Here is an 18,712-nt window from a genome sequence, read left to right on the forward strand (position 1 = left end):
GTGATCAGTGTGTATCAGGAGTGTGATATCAGTGTGAGCTATGTATAGTGTACAGTGTGACGTGTATAGTGATCAGTGTGTAACAGATGTGTGATATCAGGGTGACCAGTGTCTAGTGATCAGTGTGTATCAGGTGTATGATATCAGTGTGACCTGTGTATAGTGATCAGTGTGTATCAGGTGTATGATATCAGTGTGACCTGTGTATAGTGATCAGTGTGTATCAGGTGTATGATATCAGTGTGACCTGTGTATAGTGATCAGTCTGTATCAGATGTGTGATAGTATGACGTAATCACTGTGTGACACAAATATGATATCAGTGTAATCTGTGTATAGTGATCAGTGTGTATCAGGTGTATGATATAAGTGTGACCTGTGTATAGTGATCAGTGTGTATCAGGTGTATGATAGTGTGACCTGTGTATAGTGATCAGTCTGTATCAGATGTGTGATATCAGTATGACGTAATCACTGTGTGACACAAATATGATATCAGTGTAATCTGTGTATAGTGATCAGTGTGTATCAGGTTTGTGATATCAGTATGACCTGTGTATAATGATCAGTGTGTATCAGGTGTGCGATATCAGTGTAACCTGTGTCTAGTGATCAGTGTGTATCAGGTGTGTGATGTCAGTGTGTAGCAGTCATGTAATATCAGTGTGACAGGGGTGTTATGTCAGTGTGATGTGATCAGTGTGTTACATGGGTGTGCTATCAGTATGACCTTTATATAGTGATCAGTGTGTGACAGTTGTGTGAGATCAGTGTGTGACAGGTGTGCGATATCAGTGTAACCTGTGTCTAGTGATCAGTGTGTATCAGGTGTGTGATATCAGTGTGACGTGGTCAGTGTGTGACAGGGATGTGATATCAGTGTGACTTATGCATAGTGATCAGTGTGTATAAGGTGTGTGATATCAGTGTGACGTGATCAGTGTGTGATGGATGTAATATCAGTGTGACATGCGTATAGTGATCAGTATGTATCATGTGTGTGATATCAGTGTGATATGATCCGTGTGTGACAGGTGTGATGTTAGTGTGACTTGATCAGTGTGTGACAGGGGTGAGATGTAAGTGTGTGACAGTAGTGTGAAATCAGTGTGATCTTTGTATAGTGATCAGGTGTGTTATGTGACAAGGGTGTGATGCCAGTGTGACCTGTGTGATGTGATCAGTGTGTGACAGGGGTGTTATGTCAGTGTGTAATATGGGTGTGCTATCAGTATGACCTGTATATAGTGATCAGTGTGTGACAGTTGTGTGATATCAGAGTGTGACAGAGGTGTGATATCAGTGTGACTTGTGTATAGTGAACAGTGTGTATCATGTGTGTGATATCAGTTTGACGTGATCAGTGTGTGACCTGTGTACTGTATAGTGATCAGTGTGTAACAGGTGTGTGATATCAGTGTGTGTATTATGTGTAGTGACCAGTGTGTCTCAGGGGTGTTATATCGGTGTGATCTGTGTATAGTAATCAGTGTGTGAGGTGTGTGATGTGATTAGTGTGTGACAGGGGTGTGGTATCAGTGTGACTTGCGTATTGTGTATAGTGATCAATGTGTGATGTCAGTGTGACCTGTGTATAGTGATCAATCAGTGTGAAGGGTGTGATATCAGTGTGACATGATCACTGTGTGACAGGAGTGTGATATCAGTGTGATGGGATCAGTGTGAAATGTGTGTGATGGGATCAGTGTGTAACAGGGGTATGGTATCAATGTGAACTGTGTATAGTGTTTAGTGTGTGGCAGGGGTATGATGTCAGTGTGACGTGATCAGTGTGCCGTGATCAGTGTGTGACAGGGGTGTGATATCAGTGTGACGTGATCAGTGTGTGACAGGTGTGTGATATCAGTGTGACGTGATCAGTGTGTGACAGGGGTGTGATATCAGTGTGATGGGATCAGTGTGTGACAGAGGTTTGATGTAATTGTGACGTGATCAGGGTGTGATAGTGTGACGCATAGTGTTATAGTGTGACGCAGTGGCGGAACTGTAGGAGACAATGGAGTCAGCTGCCGCCGGGCGCCAGCCCTGAAGGGGGCACCTCGGCTCCTCCATTGTCCCCAGTTCCATGTCCTGCTGTCAGGTGCCGCCGAGGCTGAGCTAGGTGCCGATCATGAATCTGCCGGACCGGTTAACACTGCCCATCAGCCCAAGCAAATTCATATGTCTGCAGTACAAGGGCCGCTGCGGAACGCATACTGGAAACTCCCAGCTTCTGTGTCCCCTCCCATAGCCTCCGCTGGCTGGCAATTTCCACCCCCTGCCTGTGTCACCTCTCCCTCCCCTTCCCGTAACGTCCGCCGCCTGTGCAGTGTGACTGTGCACCAGTGTGACACCGGCCAAATAGCAGCCAGTCCCGGGCGGTCGGTGCAGTCTCCCTGCTGCTGCCCTGAACTCAGCACATTTAGGAAGAGAGCAGTGAACCAGTCCCTGGCGGTCGGTGCAGTCTCCCTGCTGCTGCCCTGCACTCACTTCTTCCCAGGAAGAGAGCAGTGAACCACTGGCCAGGACCCGGGATCTGCATAGAGGACTTCTTCCTGGTGAGTCCATTCTCACTACTACTCCTGTCCCATGCTTCCCACTACTCCTCCCAACACTTAACTTGCCTCTGGGCAACTGGGATGAAGTTACACCACTCGTGTGACGTGATCAGTGTGTGACAGGAATTTGATGTCAGTGTGACCTGATCAGTGTGTGACAGAGGTGTGATATCAGTGTAACCTGTGTATAGTGATCAGTGTGTGACAGGGGTGTGATGTCAGTGTGATGTGATTAATGTGTGATATCAGTGTGTGACAGGGGTTTGGTGTAATTGTGACGTGATCAGTGTGTGACAGGGGTGTGATGTCAGTGTGACCTGTGTATAGTGATCAGTGTGTGACAGGCATGTGATGTTAGTGTGACCTGTGTATAGTGATCAGTGTGTGACAGGGGTGTGATATCAGTGTGACCTATGTATAGTGATCAGTGTGTGAAAGGAGGTTTGATGATAGTATACTCAATAATAAACTTTTGCAGTACAGATTCTTTTGCCACACTGCACTATTACTTGCGTTTCTGGAAATCTGCTCTCTCCTACATTCTGTCTTCATTCCTACTTTTAACTTTTCTTCCCCTATTTACATCATCCTTACTATTACCATGTTTTCTTCAAATCCCACCTACACTCAGTGTCTACCTAATCTTTTGTTCTGCCCCTTGCTTCCATCTTTATCCTTTCCCCCTTGTCTCTTCCATTTCCTCTTCCCCTTATCTCCTCTCCTCTGTTTACCTTCCTCCCCATCTTCTCCCATTACTCCACTTTCATTCTCTTATACTCCACAGGGATCCTCACTGCTAATCCCTCCTCCCACTCCCCTCTCCATGTCACTTTACCCCACATCCATCCACACATCATTAATTTCCCTTCCTGCCCACCTTCTACTGTCTCCCCTTCTAGCACTGGAGTCCGCACCATCGCTACACTCTATTCAGCTCGGTCCCCCAAAGTAATCTCACCCCCACGCTATAGCAACCCTGATAATCTCATTCAAATCTCTCCAACAAACTCTGTCCCTCTATCCTGTGCCCTCTGGAATGCCAGGTCAGTCTGTAATAAAGTGGTCCCAACCAATGACCTTTTCATCTCCAACTCCCTGAATCTCCTAGCTATTACTGAAACCTGGATTTCACCCTCTGACACCGCTTCTCCTGCAGCTCTCTCCTCTGGGGGCCTCACCTTTTCCCACACCCCACGACCTGGGGGTCGCCATGGTGGTGGTGTTGGGGTCCTTCTATCCCCTGGTTACTCATACCAACCCATTCCCTCTGAACCATCCCTCACATTCTCTTCATTTGAAGTCCATGCTATACGCCTCTTCCACCCAGTACACCTCCAAGTAGCTGTCATTTACCGTCCCCCTGGCCCTCCCTCCAAGTTCCTTGACAACTTTGCTTCCTGGCTCCCTCACTTTCTCTCCTCAGACCTTCCCTCCATTATCCTAGGTGACTTCAATATTCCAATTGATATCCCCACAGAATCCTCTGCCTCCAAACTCCTCTCCCTCACATCGTCACTTGGTCTCTCCCAATGGACCTCCTCACCCTCCCATGTGAGTGGCCATGTGCTTGATCTGGTCTTCACACACCGTTGTGATATTTCTGACCACCTCAATTCCCCATTCCCTCTTTCTGACCATCACCTTCTCTCTTTTAACCTGTCCCTCTCTCCTTCCCCTCCTCTACCTCCAAAAGCCTCCATTACTAAGCGTAACATTGACACTATAGACACAGGTTCCTTTTCTTCCCTGCTTGACTCACTTCTCTCCCCTATCCTCTCTCTCTCCTGCCCTGAACAAGCCACCTCCCTATACAATGCCTCCCTTACTTCTGCTCTGGACTCTGTTGCCCCAGCGATCACTATTCACACTCGCAGATTTACTCCTCAACCCTGGCATTCCAAATGCACCAGATACCTGCAAAAGTGTTCTCGAACTGCCGAGCGACAGTGGAGAAGATCACGCTCTAAGGCAGATTTTCTCCATTTCAAATTTATGCTCTCATCCTATAGTGCTGCGCTCTCCCTCTCTAAACAGTCATACTTTAAGAACCTCATCTCCTCTCAGTCCTCTAATCCCCAGCGTCTCTTCACTACTTTCAACTCCCTCCTTCGCCCACCCCCTCCTCATCTCCCGTCCTTGCTCACTGCCCTTGACTTTGCTACCTACTTTACATCTAAAATTGATTCCATACGTCAGGACATCATATCCAATCAGTCCCCCAGCTCTCCACCTCCTCCTTTCCCTAGTCACCCCTCCCCATCAACTTTACCAACTCTAACATCCTTCTCCCCTGTATCTGGAGAGGAAGTCATGGCCCTCATCCGGTCCTCCCCCCCTTCCACCTCCCCCCTTGATCCCATCCCCTCCCGCCTCCTCCGCTTCCTCTCTCTCTCAGCCTGCTCCCATCTTGCCCACCTCATTAACCTCTCCCTCTCATCAGGCACTGTTCCTTCTGCATTCAAACATGCCCTTGTCTCCCCCATTCTTAAAAAAACTACCCTTGATCCTAACCTTCTTTCTAACTACCGTCCCATCTCTCTCCTCCCCTTTGCCTCCAAACTCCTTGAGCGGATTGTCTACAACCGCCTTACCACTTTTCTTTCCTCCCACTCCCTCCTTGACCATTTTCAGTCTGGCTTCCGTTCTCTCCACTCCACTGAAACTGCCCTCACAAAAGTCAGCAATGACCTCCTTGCTGCCAAATCCCAAGGCCACTACTCTCTTCTCATTCTCCTTGATCTCTCTGCTGCTTTTGACACTGTGGACCACCCTCTCCTGCTGAATATCCTTCACTCCCTTGGTCTACGTGAAACTGCCCTCTCCTGGCTGTCATCCTACCTCTCTGACCGATCTTTTTCAGTTTCCTCTCACGACTCCTCTTCCCCTCCACAGCCTCTTACAGTAGGTGTTCCCCAAGGTTCTGTTCTTGGTCCTCTCCTATTCTCCCTCTATACTTCCTCTCTAGGTGAACTCATCAGCTCTTTTGACCTCCATTATCATCTCTATGCTGATGATACTCAAATCTACCTTTCCTCCCCTGATCTCTCCCCCTCTCTTCTGACTCGTATCTCCAACTGTCTCTCTGCTGTCTCTTCCTGGATGTCCCAGCGATTTCTTAAACTTAATATGTCTAAGACAGAGCTAATCATCTTCCCACCCTCCCACATCACCTCACTTCCCACTATTTCTTTATCAATTGATGGAATAACTATCTCATCTAGTCCCAAGGTGCGCTGTCTTGGAGTTATCCTGGACTCATCCCTCTCCTTCAAACCACATATCCAGAACCTTTCACAGTCCTGTCATTTCCATCTCAAAAATATTTCTAAGATCAGACCCTATCTCACCCAGGATGCTACTAAAACCCTCATACACTCACTGGTCATCTCCAGATTGGACTATTGTAACCTCCTCCTATCTGGTCTCCCCAAATCCCATCTCTCTCCTCTCCAGTCTGTCCTCAATGCTGCTGCACGGCTTATCTTCCTCTCCAAACATTCTGCATCTGCCTCCCCTCTCCTACAAGCCCTACACTGGCTCCCCTTCCCTTTCAGAGTCCAATTTAAGGTTCTCACGCTCGCTCACAAAGCCCTCACCCAATCTTCTCCCATATACATCTCTGATCTCATCTCCCTTCACGCTCCTCTCCGCCCTCTTCCCTCAACTAATGCACGCCGCCTTTCATGCCAGCTGATTACTTCCTCCCACTCCCGCCTCCAAGATTCTGCCCGCACTGCTCCCCACCTCTGGAACTCTCTCCCACTCCGCATCAGACTCTCCACCTGTTTGCAATCCTTCAAACGGGCTCTCAAGACCCACTACTTCATCAAAGCCTTCCAGCTATCATTCTAACTCCTTGCTACATGCTCATTCGTCCCCATCTACCCCATCTGTGTCAACCCAGTTTGTCTTCCCCCACCTTTTTAGAATGTAAGCTCTCACGAGCAGGGCCATCTACCCTCTTGTGCTTCTCCTTACTATAGTGTCATTTACTTCTTACTCACCACTAGGGCACCTAACACTTGGTTGCTTATGCTCTGTTGCTTATCTGGGTGATATGGTCACTAATGTAGCAATATATATTATCCATGTCCTGTATTGTATTGTTCTGTAAGTCACTTGTATACAATTTGTTTTTGTACTTTGTAAGGCGCTGCGGAACACTTGTGGCGCCATATAAATAAATGCTAATAATAATAATAATAATAATAGTGTGACCTGTGTATAGTGATCAGTGTGTGACAAGGGTGTGATATCAGTGTGACCTATATATAGTGATCAGTGTGTGACATGGGTGTGATGTCAGTGTGACGTGATCAGTGTATGACAGGGGTGTGATATCGGGTTCCGGACTGCAGATAGACAGTAATTAGATAGACAATGTCTAGATAGACACCAGATGTTAGACAGTCATAGGTCGACAGGGACAAAATGTCAACAGGGTCAAAAGGTCGACACACTAAAAGTCGTCGTGTAAGAAGGTCGATATGTACAAATTGTCTACAGGGTCAAAAGTTCGACATGAAAATGGTTGACACAAAAAAAAATTGTCGACACATTTTTAATTTTTTTTTAGGGTTAGGTTTAGGGTTACGCACTTACTGGAGGGTTAGGCACTTACCTCCATGGTTAGGCACTTACCCGGATGGTTAGGGTTAGTCACCAGGAGGGAGGGTTAGGCACTTACCGGAGGGTTAGGCACTAGAAGGGTCGGTTAGGGTCAGTCCCTTCCCCCTGACGGTTAGGGTTAGGCACCAGGAGGGAGGGTTAGGCACCAAGTGGAGGGTTGGGGTGAAGATTAGGGCTACAAATAACCAAAACAAAAAATGTATCAACCATTTTTTTTTTCGATCATCCTCAAGGCGACCTTTTGACCCTTTCGACCATTTGTACCTGTCAACATTCTTACATGTCGACATTCAGTGTGTCGACCTTTTGACCATGTCGACCTTTTGTCCCTGTCAACCTATTGACTGTCTAACATCTGGTGTCTACCTAGACATTGTCTAACTAATTACTGTCTATCTCATATAACACACCTGTGTATAGTGATCAGTGTGTGACAGGGGTATGATGTCAGTGTGACGCGATCAGTGTGTGACAGGGGTGTGATATCAGTGTGTGACAGGGGTGTGATGTCAGTGTAACATGATCAGTGTGTGACAGGCATGTGATATCAGTGTGTGACAGGGATGTGATGTCAGTGTGACGTGATCAGTGTGTGACAGGGGTGATATCAGTGTGACGCGATAAGTGTGTGACAGGCATGTGATATCAGTGTGTGACAGGGGTGTGATGTCAGTGAGACGTGATCAGTGTGTGACAGGGGTGTTATGTCGGTGTGACGTGATCAGTGTGTGACAGGGGTGTGATGTCAGTGTGACGTGATCAGTGTGTAACAGGGGTATGATGTCAGTGTGACGTGATCAGTGTGTGATATTAGTGTGACATGATCAGTGTGTGACAGGGGTGTGATGTCAGTGTGTAGTGATCAGTGTGTGACAGGGGTTTGATGTCAGTGTGACGTGATCAGTGTGTGACAGGGGTATGATGTCAGTGTAACGTGTTGTCAGTATTTGAGGTGTGTGACAGGGGTGCGATATAAGTGTGACTTGTGTATAGTGATGAGCGTGACAGGGGTGTGATGTCAGTGTAATGTGATCAGTGTGTGACAGGCATGTGAAGTGATCAGTGTGTGACAGGGATGTGATATGTGTGACGTGATCAGTGTGTGACAGGGGTATGTCAGTGTGACGTGATCATTGTGTGACAGGGGTATGATGTCAGTGTGACGTGATCAGTGTGTGACAGGGGTATGATGTCAGTGTGATGTGATGTCAGTATGTGGGGTGTGTGATCAGTATGTGACAGGGGTGTGACGTGATGTCAGTGTGTGACAGTGGTATGATGTCAGTGTGACGTGATCAGTCTGTGACAGGGGTATGATGTCAGTGTGATGTGATGTCAGTATGTGGGGTGTGTGATCAGTATGTGACAGGGGTGTGACGTGATGTCATTGTGTGACAGGGGTATGATGTCAGTGTGACGTGATCAGTGTGTGACGGGTATGATGTCAGTGTGATTTGATGTCAGTATTTGGGGTGTGTGATCAGTATGTGACAGGGGTGTGACGTGATGTCAGTGTGTGACAGGGGTATGATGTCAGTGTGACGTGATCAGTGTGTGACAGGGGTATGATGTCAGTGTGACGTGATGTCAGTGTGATTTGATGTCAGTATTTGGGGTGTGTGATCAGTATGTGACAGGGGTGTGACGTGATCAGTGTGTGACAGGGGTATGATGTCAGTGTGACGTGATGTCAGTGTGATTTGATGTCAGTATTTGGGGTGTGTGATCAGTATGTGACAGGGGTGTGACGTGATGTCAGTGTGTGACCGGCGTGTGATGTTAGTGTGACGTGATCAGTGTGTGACAGGGGTATGATGTCAGTGTGACGTGATGTCAGTGTGATTTGATGTCAGTATTTGGGGTGTGTGATCAGTATGTGACAGGGGTGTGACGTGATCAGTGTGTGACAGGGGTATGATGTCAGTGTGACGTGATGTCAGTGTGATTTGATGTCAGTATTTGGGGTGTGTGATCAGTATGTGACAGGGGTGTGACGTGATGTCAGTGTGTGACCGGCGTGTGATGTTAGTGTGACGTGATCAGTGTGTGACAGGGGTGTGATATTAGTGTAACCTGTGTATAGAGATCAGTCCTTAATAAATGACTGCAATTCTCCGTTGTAATAAAAAATTATGGAGATTACTGTTCTGACTGGCAAATTTTTAAAGCAGGAGATATTGATCTGATACTAATATTTACTTTAATCATGTTAATCATGCATGTTTCTAGTTTCTACACGATTTAAAGCAAATATGTATTTCATAGATATGCCTTCTGAAGTGCTGTAGTTACAATATATATGTGAAATTGGCCTTAATGGCAAAGTATAATGTTACTATTATACGTACACTACAGTGCTTCTCATATTCGGTCCTCAGGACCACACACAGGTCACGTTTTCCAGGTCACCCAGCAGGTGCACAGGTGCATTCATTACTCACTGACACATTTTAAAAGATCCACAAGTGGAGATAAATATTTCATTTGTGAGTCTATGAGGAGACCTGAAAAACATGCACTGTTTGGGGTCCTGAGGACCCAGTTTGAGAACCTGTGATATACTACACTACGGCACTAACCATTTACATCCACCATGGGCTGACCATACCCCTTCCAATGACAGGCCACACCTCTCTGGCGGGTGGTCACACCTACTCCGGCTGCCAGCCCTGTCCTTTATCAGTGTGCATTTCATGCCCCAGTCTGATACTATATATAGTAAGTGACGGAACAAACATAATACTGACTCCTGTCAAGTGGCACCTCTGGTCTTATGTACAACGTAGCTCACCAGGCTTTTTATTAGTAGATAATATGTAAGGTATCCACACTGCTTCTTGTTTTTCATTCACAAATGTGTATCTGTGACTTTGACACATGTGGGATTCTTTTACATAAGCAATTCTCCCAGACTGGAGTGTATAACCTACCTTACCTTCTGGATCAATGCCTCATTCAAACATGGAAGGAGAAAAGGACACAGCGATGGTCTATATTCTGTGTTGGTATCAGCTAAAAGCCTGATAAGTAACATCATGGATATAGGACTATGCATTTACCAATATAGCATTACTCATATCTATGGACTTAAACTTATGTAAATGACATATTGTGTTTTACAGATCCAGTGATGCCACGGACAATAATAGAAAGCTATTTCCCTGTGCATACAGCTGTTATGTAAAATGCATGAGGCCTGTTCTTTATGAGGCGTTTAGATGAGATCACAGCTCTACATATATTACAGAATGGGGGACATGAGGGAATGATCATCAATGAAATGTAGTTTAAACATTTGAAACACAAAACTCCTCCTTATGATCCATGAATACTGTTCTTGCCCAATGATTTCATTTCACTGGGTAAAAGGTTGGATAGATACCCAAAAGCATGTCTTGAGTTTATACTCCACATTGTGTTTGCCGACAGATACTATATATGTTGATTAAAGTACATCTATTAACTTTGGGCCTGATTCTGCATCGATCGAAACTGCGATTACGCATGCAATCGGCCGATTGTTGCGTTCTGCTCATGCGTATGCATAGCAGTGCGCGAACACTCCACGCAGACCCATCGCAGAGTGATTGGCAGGAAGTACTGGGGGAATTGACGGGGGGGGGGGGTGGTCAGCAAAACGCAGGCGCGCCAGTGCGTTTGAACGCCGTTGCAGGGGTGTGCATAAATTATCCACTGCGATGTCCTACGCAGCTTGGGCTTTCACTGTGTGCAATAAGGTTAGCAATTCCTGAGTAAGGTCAGAGCTTGTGCAAGTGTGCATGAGGCTGCGATGGTACTCGATGTTACCGATGGTTTTGCAGTCTTGCTAAACATTACGGATGTGTGTAAGGACAGGCAGGCTTCCTTATGTTGTGCTGTGACGGCATAGCGATGGCAATGGATTAGTATATCTTATCAGTGAGACTGCGTGCGTAATCGCTATTGCAGTTTTGATCCGTACTAAATCAGGCCCCATACACATTGGAGGCAGCAGTTATTTTGGGCTGACCCAGTATCCAAGCAAAATCTATTAATTAATCTAAAACCAACGACATCACTGAGGATCTATTAAATAGGCAATGATGACATCAGTCTTTCCCAGCAAAACAATAGGCTGAATTCTCATCAGTGGCGGAAAGGTCATGGGTGCAGAGGCTGCTGGGCCCTTTTAAGGCCCCTGCGGGGGGCCCAGATGGCTTTAGCCACGGCACTATCTCTGGACCCCTGTCTGGGAATTGTTACGGGGCCTGGCAATGCAATGTTCCGCCCCTGAATCTCTTGGATATTGGTTCAGTTTGTAAAATGGCTGCCTATATTGTATAGCTTAAGACTTTAAGAAATTGACAGCATAATATGTATATTTTTTTTTTCAGTAGGCTTAAAAGTGAAAAGTTGGTGCCATCATCACAAAACACAGCAGTATTATTAAAACAAAGTGCAAAACAGGATGAGAAAAACAATGTACCACACACTCATTTGACACAAAGAAAATGTGAAAATGCTTTATTATGAATGTAGAAAAATATATTGCACAAAAATGATTTTTTTTTTTTGTATGACAAAAATGTTAAAATAATATTTTCATGATTCATGACATTTCTTACCCCATCATATGGTCTTCAAAAGATGCTTGTAAGTTAATCTGGACTCACTAAAAAAAACTGTATAAACAAGTCTGTGTCTGTGAAAACAGACTGAAACTTATGTCAGTGTATTTCAGAACGCCTTGTTGATTACATTGTAATTATGGCGTTTTTGAAATTTTTTTTTGCTGGTGTGTATTCCTCAAAAGTCTCTGTCTGCTCCGATACAGTACCAACTTTTTATAAGGCATTCTAAAAAAAAAGTGCAGCAAGTTTATAAATAGACGATCAGTCAGTCTGCTGTTTAGTCAGGATCCAAAACCCGACAATATCTGGTGGACTTTTCATCCTTCTTAGTTGCAAAGGGTTTCTTAATTGACATATATTCCAGATTGACAATCCGCAGTGAAAAAGGCTAATTCTAGATCACATCTTGGCAAGTATCATTGTCCGTAGGCAAGATTTCTAGCATTCGGGCTTGCAAAAAATGACTATTCGGGCTTGCAAAAAATGACTACGGGCTGAACAATACAAAAGCATGGACAATTCTTGGGGCTGGGCAAACATAACAAACTAAAAACATCTATCATGTATGATTGCAGAATGTTTATTGACACTAGTAACGAAAAAGGCTATGTGTACAAGCTTTGGCGGGGGTGGCAGGGTAGAAATAAATACACTAGTGCGTATATGTATTTATTTCTTTTTCTTAAAATAGATTTGAATAAAACAACATTTTTTGCAGTATTTGTCCATACTCATTGAACAGAGTATTTTTCTTTTATAGAATTTGTCTATTTGATTGTCGGCAGAAAAAATGAATAAATATATATTTAAGTGCTGTGTTTTTTTTTTTTTTTTTTAAGTTTACACCTCTAAATAAACTGTTAGCTGTGTAAACTTCATTCATTCTCCACAAGTGGATGTTTTTAATTGGTGACTGGGCCTAGCCACCCCTGTGCATCACTTAAATTTGGCATTTTCCAAAAGACAAATGAGATTAAACTACAGCCATTGTCAATGGGCCCCAAAAGTACTTATTGTTGTTTCAGGCACTTCCATGCCAAAAGTAAAATATTTGGAAAGTAATGCTTTTAAAGTTTTGTCTTAAAACAGGATTCGGAATGACCTATTATATTTTATATACTACCAAGAAGTCTACATAATGCTACCCGCTTATCAAAAGTAGTAAAGTTATAAGACGCCAAGTACATTCTCCGCGCACCAACCACTTTCTGCAGCTATTTTATTATAGTTGAAAAATCCCTTACTTACATGACTACCTTCATTTATGTTATTATGTGGTACTGTATATAAGCTGCACCTCCCCTGCGGACAGATCTACTTAATAACAAATACATTCTTTAAACCCGAATAATGTCGCGATCAAAACTGCTGTAAAATAAACTAACTGCCTGTTCTATCAACAAATTAGTACAGATTAAGGACGAATAATTGATTCTAGAGTGTTTTTGCTGTTTTTGCTAATCTTGAATCAGATTAAATGTGCCTCTCCCCCATCAAAAGCAAAACGTAGTAATGTTCTCTTCTCAGAGAGTGAACAGTATGGCATAATGACCTGCGATGATAGTAATGGGCTGTAAATACGTTCACCACACTGCTCACTGATGCCATGAAAGATGAAATATAGAAAATTTAATGACATTCATCTTGCTTGACTTTGGTTTCAAGTAATGGCAAATACTGGGAGCTCACCTCATTGGAAGCAATGGAGAAGTTAGGATCTGGAACCAGTATTCCGGGGGAAGAGGAGCTAGCAGTGACATGAGGTGGTCTCATAAACATAAACTCACTAATATCTGAGACTGGGGAGAAACATGTCCTGACCCTTCGATTAGAGGGGATATTTCCAGCACAATCCACTCGAACCCCTATTATAGTGTTACAAAGGCTTGGGTGAAGCTGAAAAGTTCCATGTAGTTTTGATCCTGCCATCACGCCTTTCTTTTGGCTTTGCCGGCAACAGAGGGGGAAATTCTTGTTCTCGCATTTGTGAATTTTAATTCCGAGAGCCGCCAAGCCAATTAACGAGATGACGGAAATGACAATTAAACAGACAATGAGATACAGAGTGAGACTAGAAATATTCCTCTTTTTAGAGTGGTCCTTCACACCCTGCGACACTTCTAGATCTTTGTCTTCCAGGGTCATCATCACTGTAACCGAGGTGGATAGACAAGGTTCTCCAGAATCCTTTACCAACAGAAGAAGCTCATGTAGATTAGGATCAACGTCTTGAATGGCGCGCTTAGTTTTTATTTCCCCAGTTCTCATGACAATGCTGAACAATGTAGGGTCTGTTGCCTCCAGTAAGTTGTAAGAAAGCCAAGCATTCCGGCCCGAGTCATGGTCTACTGCAGATATCTTGCTCACCATGACATTCGGCCCGGTGGAACGTGGGATCTTGCACTGGGCAACTGAGTTAGCTCCAACTAAAGGAAACACAACTACAGGATAATTGTCATTTTGGTCTAAAACAAAGACATGCACAACAGTCTTATTTTTGAGGGGTGGAGAACCAGCATCGGAAACTTCTATCTGGAACTGAAAGTAGTTAATCCTCTCATAATCAAGAGGAAACTTAAGGTAGACCTGTCCATTTTCTGAATTGATGTATATGTGGGAGGAACTAGCATAGTCTTCTTTAGGGTTTTGTAAAATGGAGTAAGAGAGACGTGAGTTCTGGTCCAAATCTGGGTCCGTGGCAGAAACCGTACAAAGTAACTCACCAGCTTTATTATTCTCTTCCACGAAGACTTCGTAAACTGGTTCAACAAACTGAGGTGTGTTGTCATTTACATCAGAGACTCCAACTGATATAACCTTTACTGTGGAGAGAGGGGGGTTGCCCATATCCTTGGCAGTAATAGTTATATGGTATTCAGATACACTTTCACGGTCTAAATTATCGCTTGTAATCAAGGAAAACTGGTGCTCGAAATCTTCCCTTACAGTGAACGGGAGATTTTTGTCTACTTGGCACTGTACCCGTCCATTGTCACCGTGATCTTTGTCTTTTATAGTTATCACAGCAACCACTGTCCCAGCTGGTGAGTCCTCTGGAACTGAACTAGAGAACGCACTGATAGTCATCTCAGGTGTGTTGTCGTTTACATCAATAATATGGACAATTACACTGCAATGCTCTTCCATAATTGGGCTCCCTTTATCTCTAGCTTCAATATCAATCTCATAAACTGAAATTTCTTCGAAATCTAAATTCCCCAGGACCCGGATTTCTCCACTCTCTGAGTTAAGTTGAAAAATATTGCTTAAGGCCTCTGAGTTGTGGCTGCTGAAAAAGTATTCAATCTCTCCATTAGGCCCTTCGTCTAGATCTGTTGCATTAAGTTTTATGACTAGAGAGTTTTTGGGGGCATTTTCTTTTAGCTGGACATTATAAGAGGGTTGGTCAAATGCCGGGTGATTATCGTTGGCATCTAGGACAATGACAGTGATCTGCATGGTGCTGGACCGACAAGGTACCCCACCATCCTCAGCTTTCAGCACCAGATGGTGGACAGCTGTCTGCTCTCTATCCAGAGCCTTCTCTAAAACCAACTCGGGGAATTTACTGCCATCAGTGCGCTTTTTTACAATGAGAGCAAAATTTTCACTTGAGCTAAGATGGTATTCCTGCAAAGCATTAGAGCCTATATCTGGATCCTGTGCATTTGGAATAAGAAACCTAGCACCAGGCGATGCCAACTCGTTTATCTTTAAAGTCAGCTCCTCGCTCTGGAATCGGGGTGAATTATCATTGATGTCTAATATTTCAACCTCAATCCTATATACTTCTACTGGGTTCTCTATAGCAAATTTTAGATTTAGGATACACGTAACACTCTGTCCACAAAGCAGCTCCCTGTCTATTCTGTCATTCACCAATATGGCTCCACTGTTTACATTTACAGAGAAATATTGGGAATCGGAATCAGAAAGTACCTGGAGATTAGCAGCTACTAGTTTTGCCACATCTGTTCCAAGATCCTTAGCGATATTGCCAACAATTTCTCCCCTGTTCAGCTCCTCAGGGATAGAGTATCGGAACTGTGCATACGTGAGGTTTACAAGCAGCCACAAAGGAAAGAGATGCAGTATCCCTACTTGCAAAACACGGTAACCAGCTGGATGAATCATTGCAGAAACGCCTGATGTGGAAAAGCCGTCCCTTTTTTTTTTTCCCCCTCAGCACATCTTGAATACGGAGCAGTTAATCCTTTGGAAAAAAAGGATGGATGCGGTGGAGGTTGTTTTGTAATTTTTTTTCCATCAGGCAGAAGAGGCTAAGGTAAAATCTAGCTGGCAACAGAAACGAAAGGAAGGAGGAGCGAGTAGATAGCAGCCATTGAATTGTATGCAGCACTGCATTGGCTCGAGATATGTTTTAGTGTATCCAATCACCGGCGAGAAAAATATTTTCTACGTATTAAAATAAGTTACCGACGTTGCAGGAAAGCAAATTCAAATCGTAACGTCGCTCGTTGCAAAAAGGCGAGCGGGTGCAATTGTATCTCACAGGGCAAGAGCAAAAAAAAATAAAAAAATGGGAGAAATTCATGTTGGCATGGTCTGTGCATTAACACTTTCCTTGCCAATATGAGATCAGACGGGAGACAGGAGATGGGACAGTGTTAAAGGAGCTGGAACAAATGCAACATCACTGAATTAAGCCAATCTGTTTTATATATATAATTGTATAATTACAACCATATATATTGCCAATCAACTAATTTCCAGTTACAGACAGAGACAGGATGAGGGGGTTTCGGAATTTTCAACGTGTTTTGGAAACAGAAAAAAACATTACTCCCACAACTCAATCTGCTGCTGTAGCACAGAGAGCTAATTAAAATAGCATTGTAATAAATTAGCAAGTGACAGTTGTAACAGCTTTTTTTTTTTTTACATTACTCAACACCAGATCTTCACTCGCTTCCAACAGTCTGACACCAAAATGATCTAAGAAGTAAACGTTTCGTACAGGGCATTGCAATTGTACTAAGGCAGTCTACTATTACTATTCAGTCATTTAAATGCATATAGCAGCTATTTGCAATAAGCTCCCTGTAAAATGGATGTTCTTTGTTTTGTTTTTTAATTATCAAAACTTGTTTATATTATTTTTTAACCAGAATTAAAAAAAACAAAACAAAAAAAAAAGAAATCTTAGTGGCAGTTGCCATTGAATGCATCTGTACAGCCTATAATACAATGAAAAACAAAAGTTTAAAAAGCATTATTACAGAGCCTTACTTCTCAGGACAATACTGATATTTGCAAACTTTTAAAATAATCTCAGTTTAACAAAAAAAAAAAAAAAAGGCTATAGGGGTACCAATGCAGGATCACAGTCCAGTGCCTACAGAAATACAAATAAAGTACTTGCCATCTTATATATTGTATGAATCATTAGCAGTGCATGTCCTTAATGAAATAATCCACAAACAATCCAGCGACTGCATATCAACAAGATTCTGCCCACGGTCTGCTGAGCGGTGTCCTGCTATTGTGTTATAAAGCAGAAGTGATCTTTTGCTGCCTGTCTCGTATAGCAGCGGTGTTTGTCTGCCGTGTAGTAGCCTCATTGATAGTGTGAATGGCAAGAAAAGAGAGGAGGGAGGGATTCAGCCATTCACTGCAAGAGGGGGAAGGAAACAAAGAGAGAATTGGACACAATACCCAAACCCTCCACCTGGCAGTTTTTGCCCAGTCCTGCCAAGCAACCCAGATATAAGTGAGTCTTTACAGATGAGCTCAGGATAGGTCACATTTAACATGAATTGAATAATAATAATAATAATAATAATAATAATAATAATAATAATAATAATAATAATATGCAGTATTAGAAATTGATTGACTACAATTTTTTTGTTTCATTGTTCCATGTACAGTCCTACAGTGGGAGAGAAATGGGTTTGGGCTGGGGTGTAAGAGGGATATCTTTGTCTGCGGCACAGGAGATGGGTTTATTCATTAATGAAAATAGGATAATTCTCCAGCGCTGATTTAGATATTACAGGAACCCTTGTTGTAATCCGGATTCCAACTTATTAGTACAGGGTTGAAGCTGAGTATCAGTTATGAAGATGGTAAATGCTCGTACATAAATAATAAAGGGGGCATATATATATATATATATATATATATATATATATATAAATTATCGGGTTTTAAGCCTAATATTTGTAATTTCTTATCCCCATTATTTGCGGCAATAAGAAATTGTACATCGCCCAAATGTATGAAATTGCACGAGCAGAGACAGGGCCTCCGAAAGGGATACAGTCAGGATGCCGATGGTCGAAATGCCAACCGCCGGCTTCCCGACTGTTTAATCCCAGCAGGGTTCTAATGACAGGCATCAAAATCCTGACGCCTGTCATTTTACCTACGCTGTGAGCCCGACGCCCGGCATACCAAATGAAGGTAAGCAGGGCGGCGGGCGCGGACAGCCATGGGGAGGAGGGTTAGGTTAGGGGCTCCCGGGGGGGACTTAAGGTTAGGCACCCCCCCGGGAGGGTTAGGCTAGGGAAAGGGGGGGTTAGGGTTAGGCACCACCGGGGGGAGGTAAGGGTTAGGCACCCCCCCCTGGGAGACTTATGTTTAGGCTGCGGGGAATGGGGGGGTTAGGTTTAGGCACTTAGAGGGGGGTTAGGGTTAGGCTAGGGAAAGGGGAGGGAGGTTAGGGTTAGGCACCCCTAAGGGAGGGTTAGGGGGTGGAGAAGATTAGGGTTAGATAGTCTACTTACCGATCGGGTTTTGGATGCCTGCTTGTCTTCTGCTGTCAGGATTTGAACTGCCTGGCATACGTCTGGTGGTCATTCATACCGATCCCCTCCGAAAGGAGTCCGTCCCTGTGATGTGTTCGAAGTGAAGTGACCGTATTAGTCTCTTGGGACTCCTGCGCATGTCAGA

At 44.0% G+C, this 18,712-nt stretch overlaps 2 protein-coding genes across 2 annotated transcripts in view; both read right to left on the bottom strand.

Moving 5' to 3' along the window:
* Positions 1–13,867, bottom strand: part of LOC148506017 (protocadherin gamma-A4-like) — a 73,164-nt gene extending 59,297 nt beyond the window's left edge. Inside the window, exon 1 of the mRNA XM_088447379.1 lies at positions 11,792–13,867. The gene's annotated coding sequence lies outside the window, so the exon portion shown is untranslated. The remainder of the gene's footprint in view (positions 1–11,791) is intronic.
* On the bottom strand, positions 13,427–15,931 carry LOC148506018 (protocadherin gamma-C5-like). Its single transcript, XM_088447442.1, has one exon. The coding sequence runs from the start codon at positions 15,929–15,931 to the stop codon at positions 13,427–13,429; it is 2,505 nt and encodes an 834-aa protein (XP_088303568.1).
* Positions 15,932–18,712: the final 2,781 nt, after the last annotated feature.

Source organism: Taudactylus pleione, unplaced genomic scaffold (genome assembly GCF_031769625.1).
Source record: "Taudactylus pleione unplaced genomic scaffold, aTauple2 ptg000431l, whole genome shotgun sequence".
In the NCBI taxonomy this organism is placed as follows: Eukaryota; Metazoa; Chordata; class Amphibia; order Anura; family Myobatrachidae; genus Taudactylus; species Taudactylus pleione.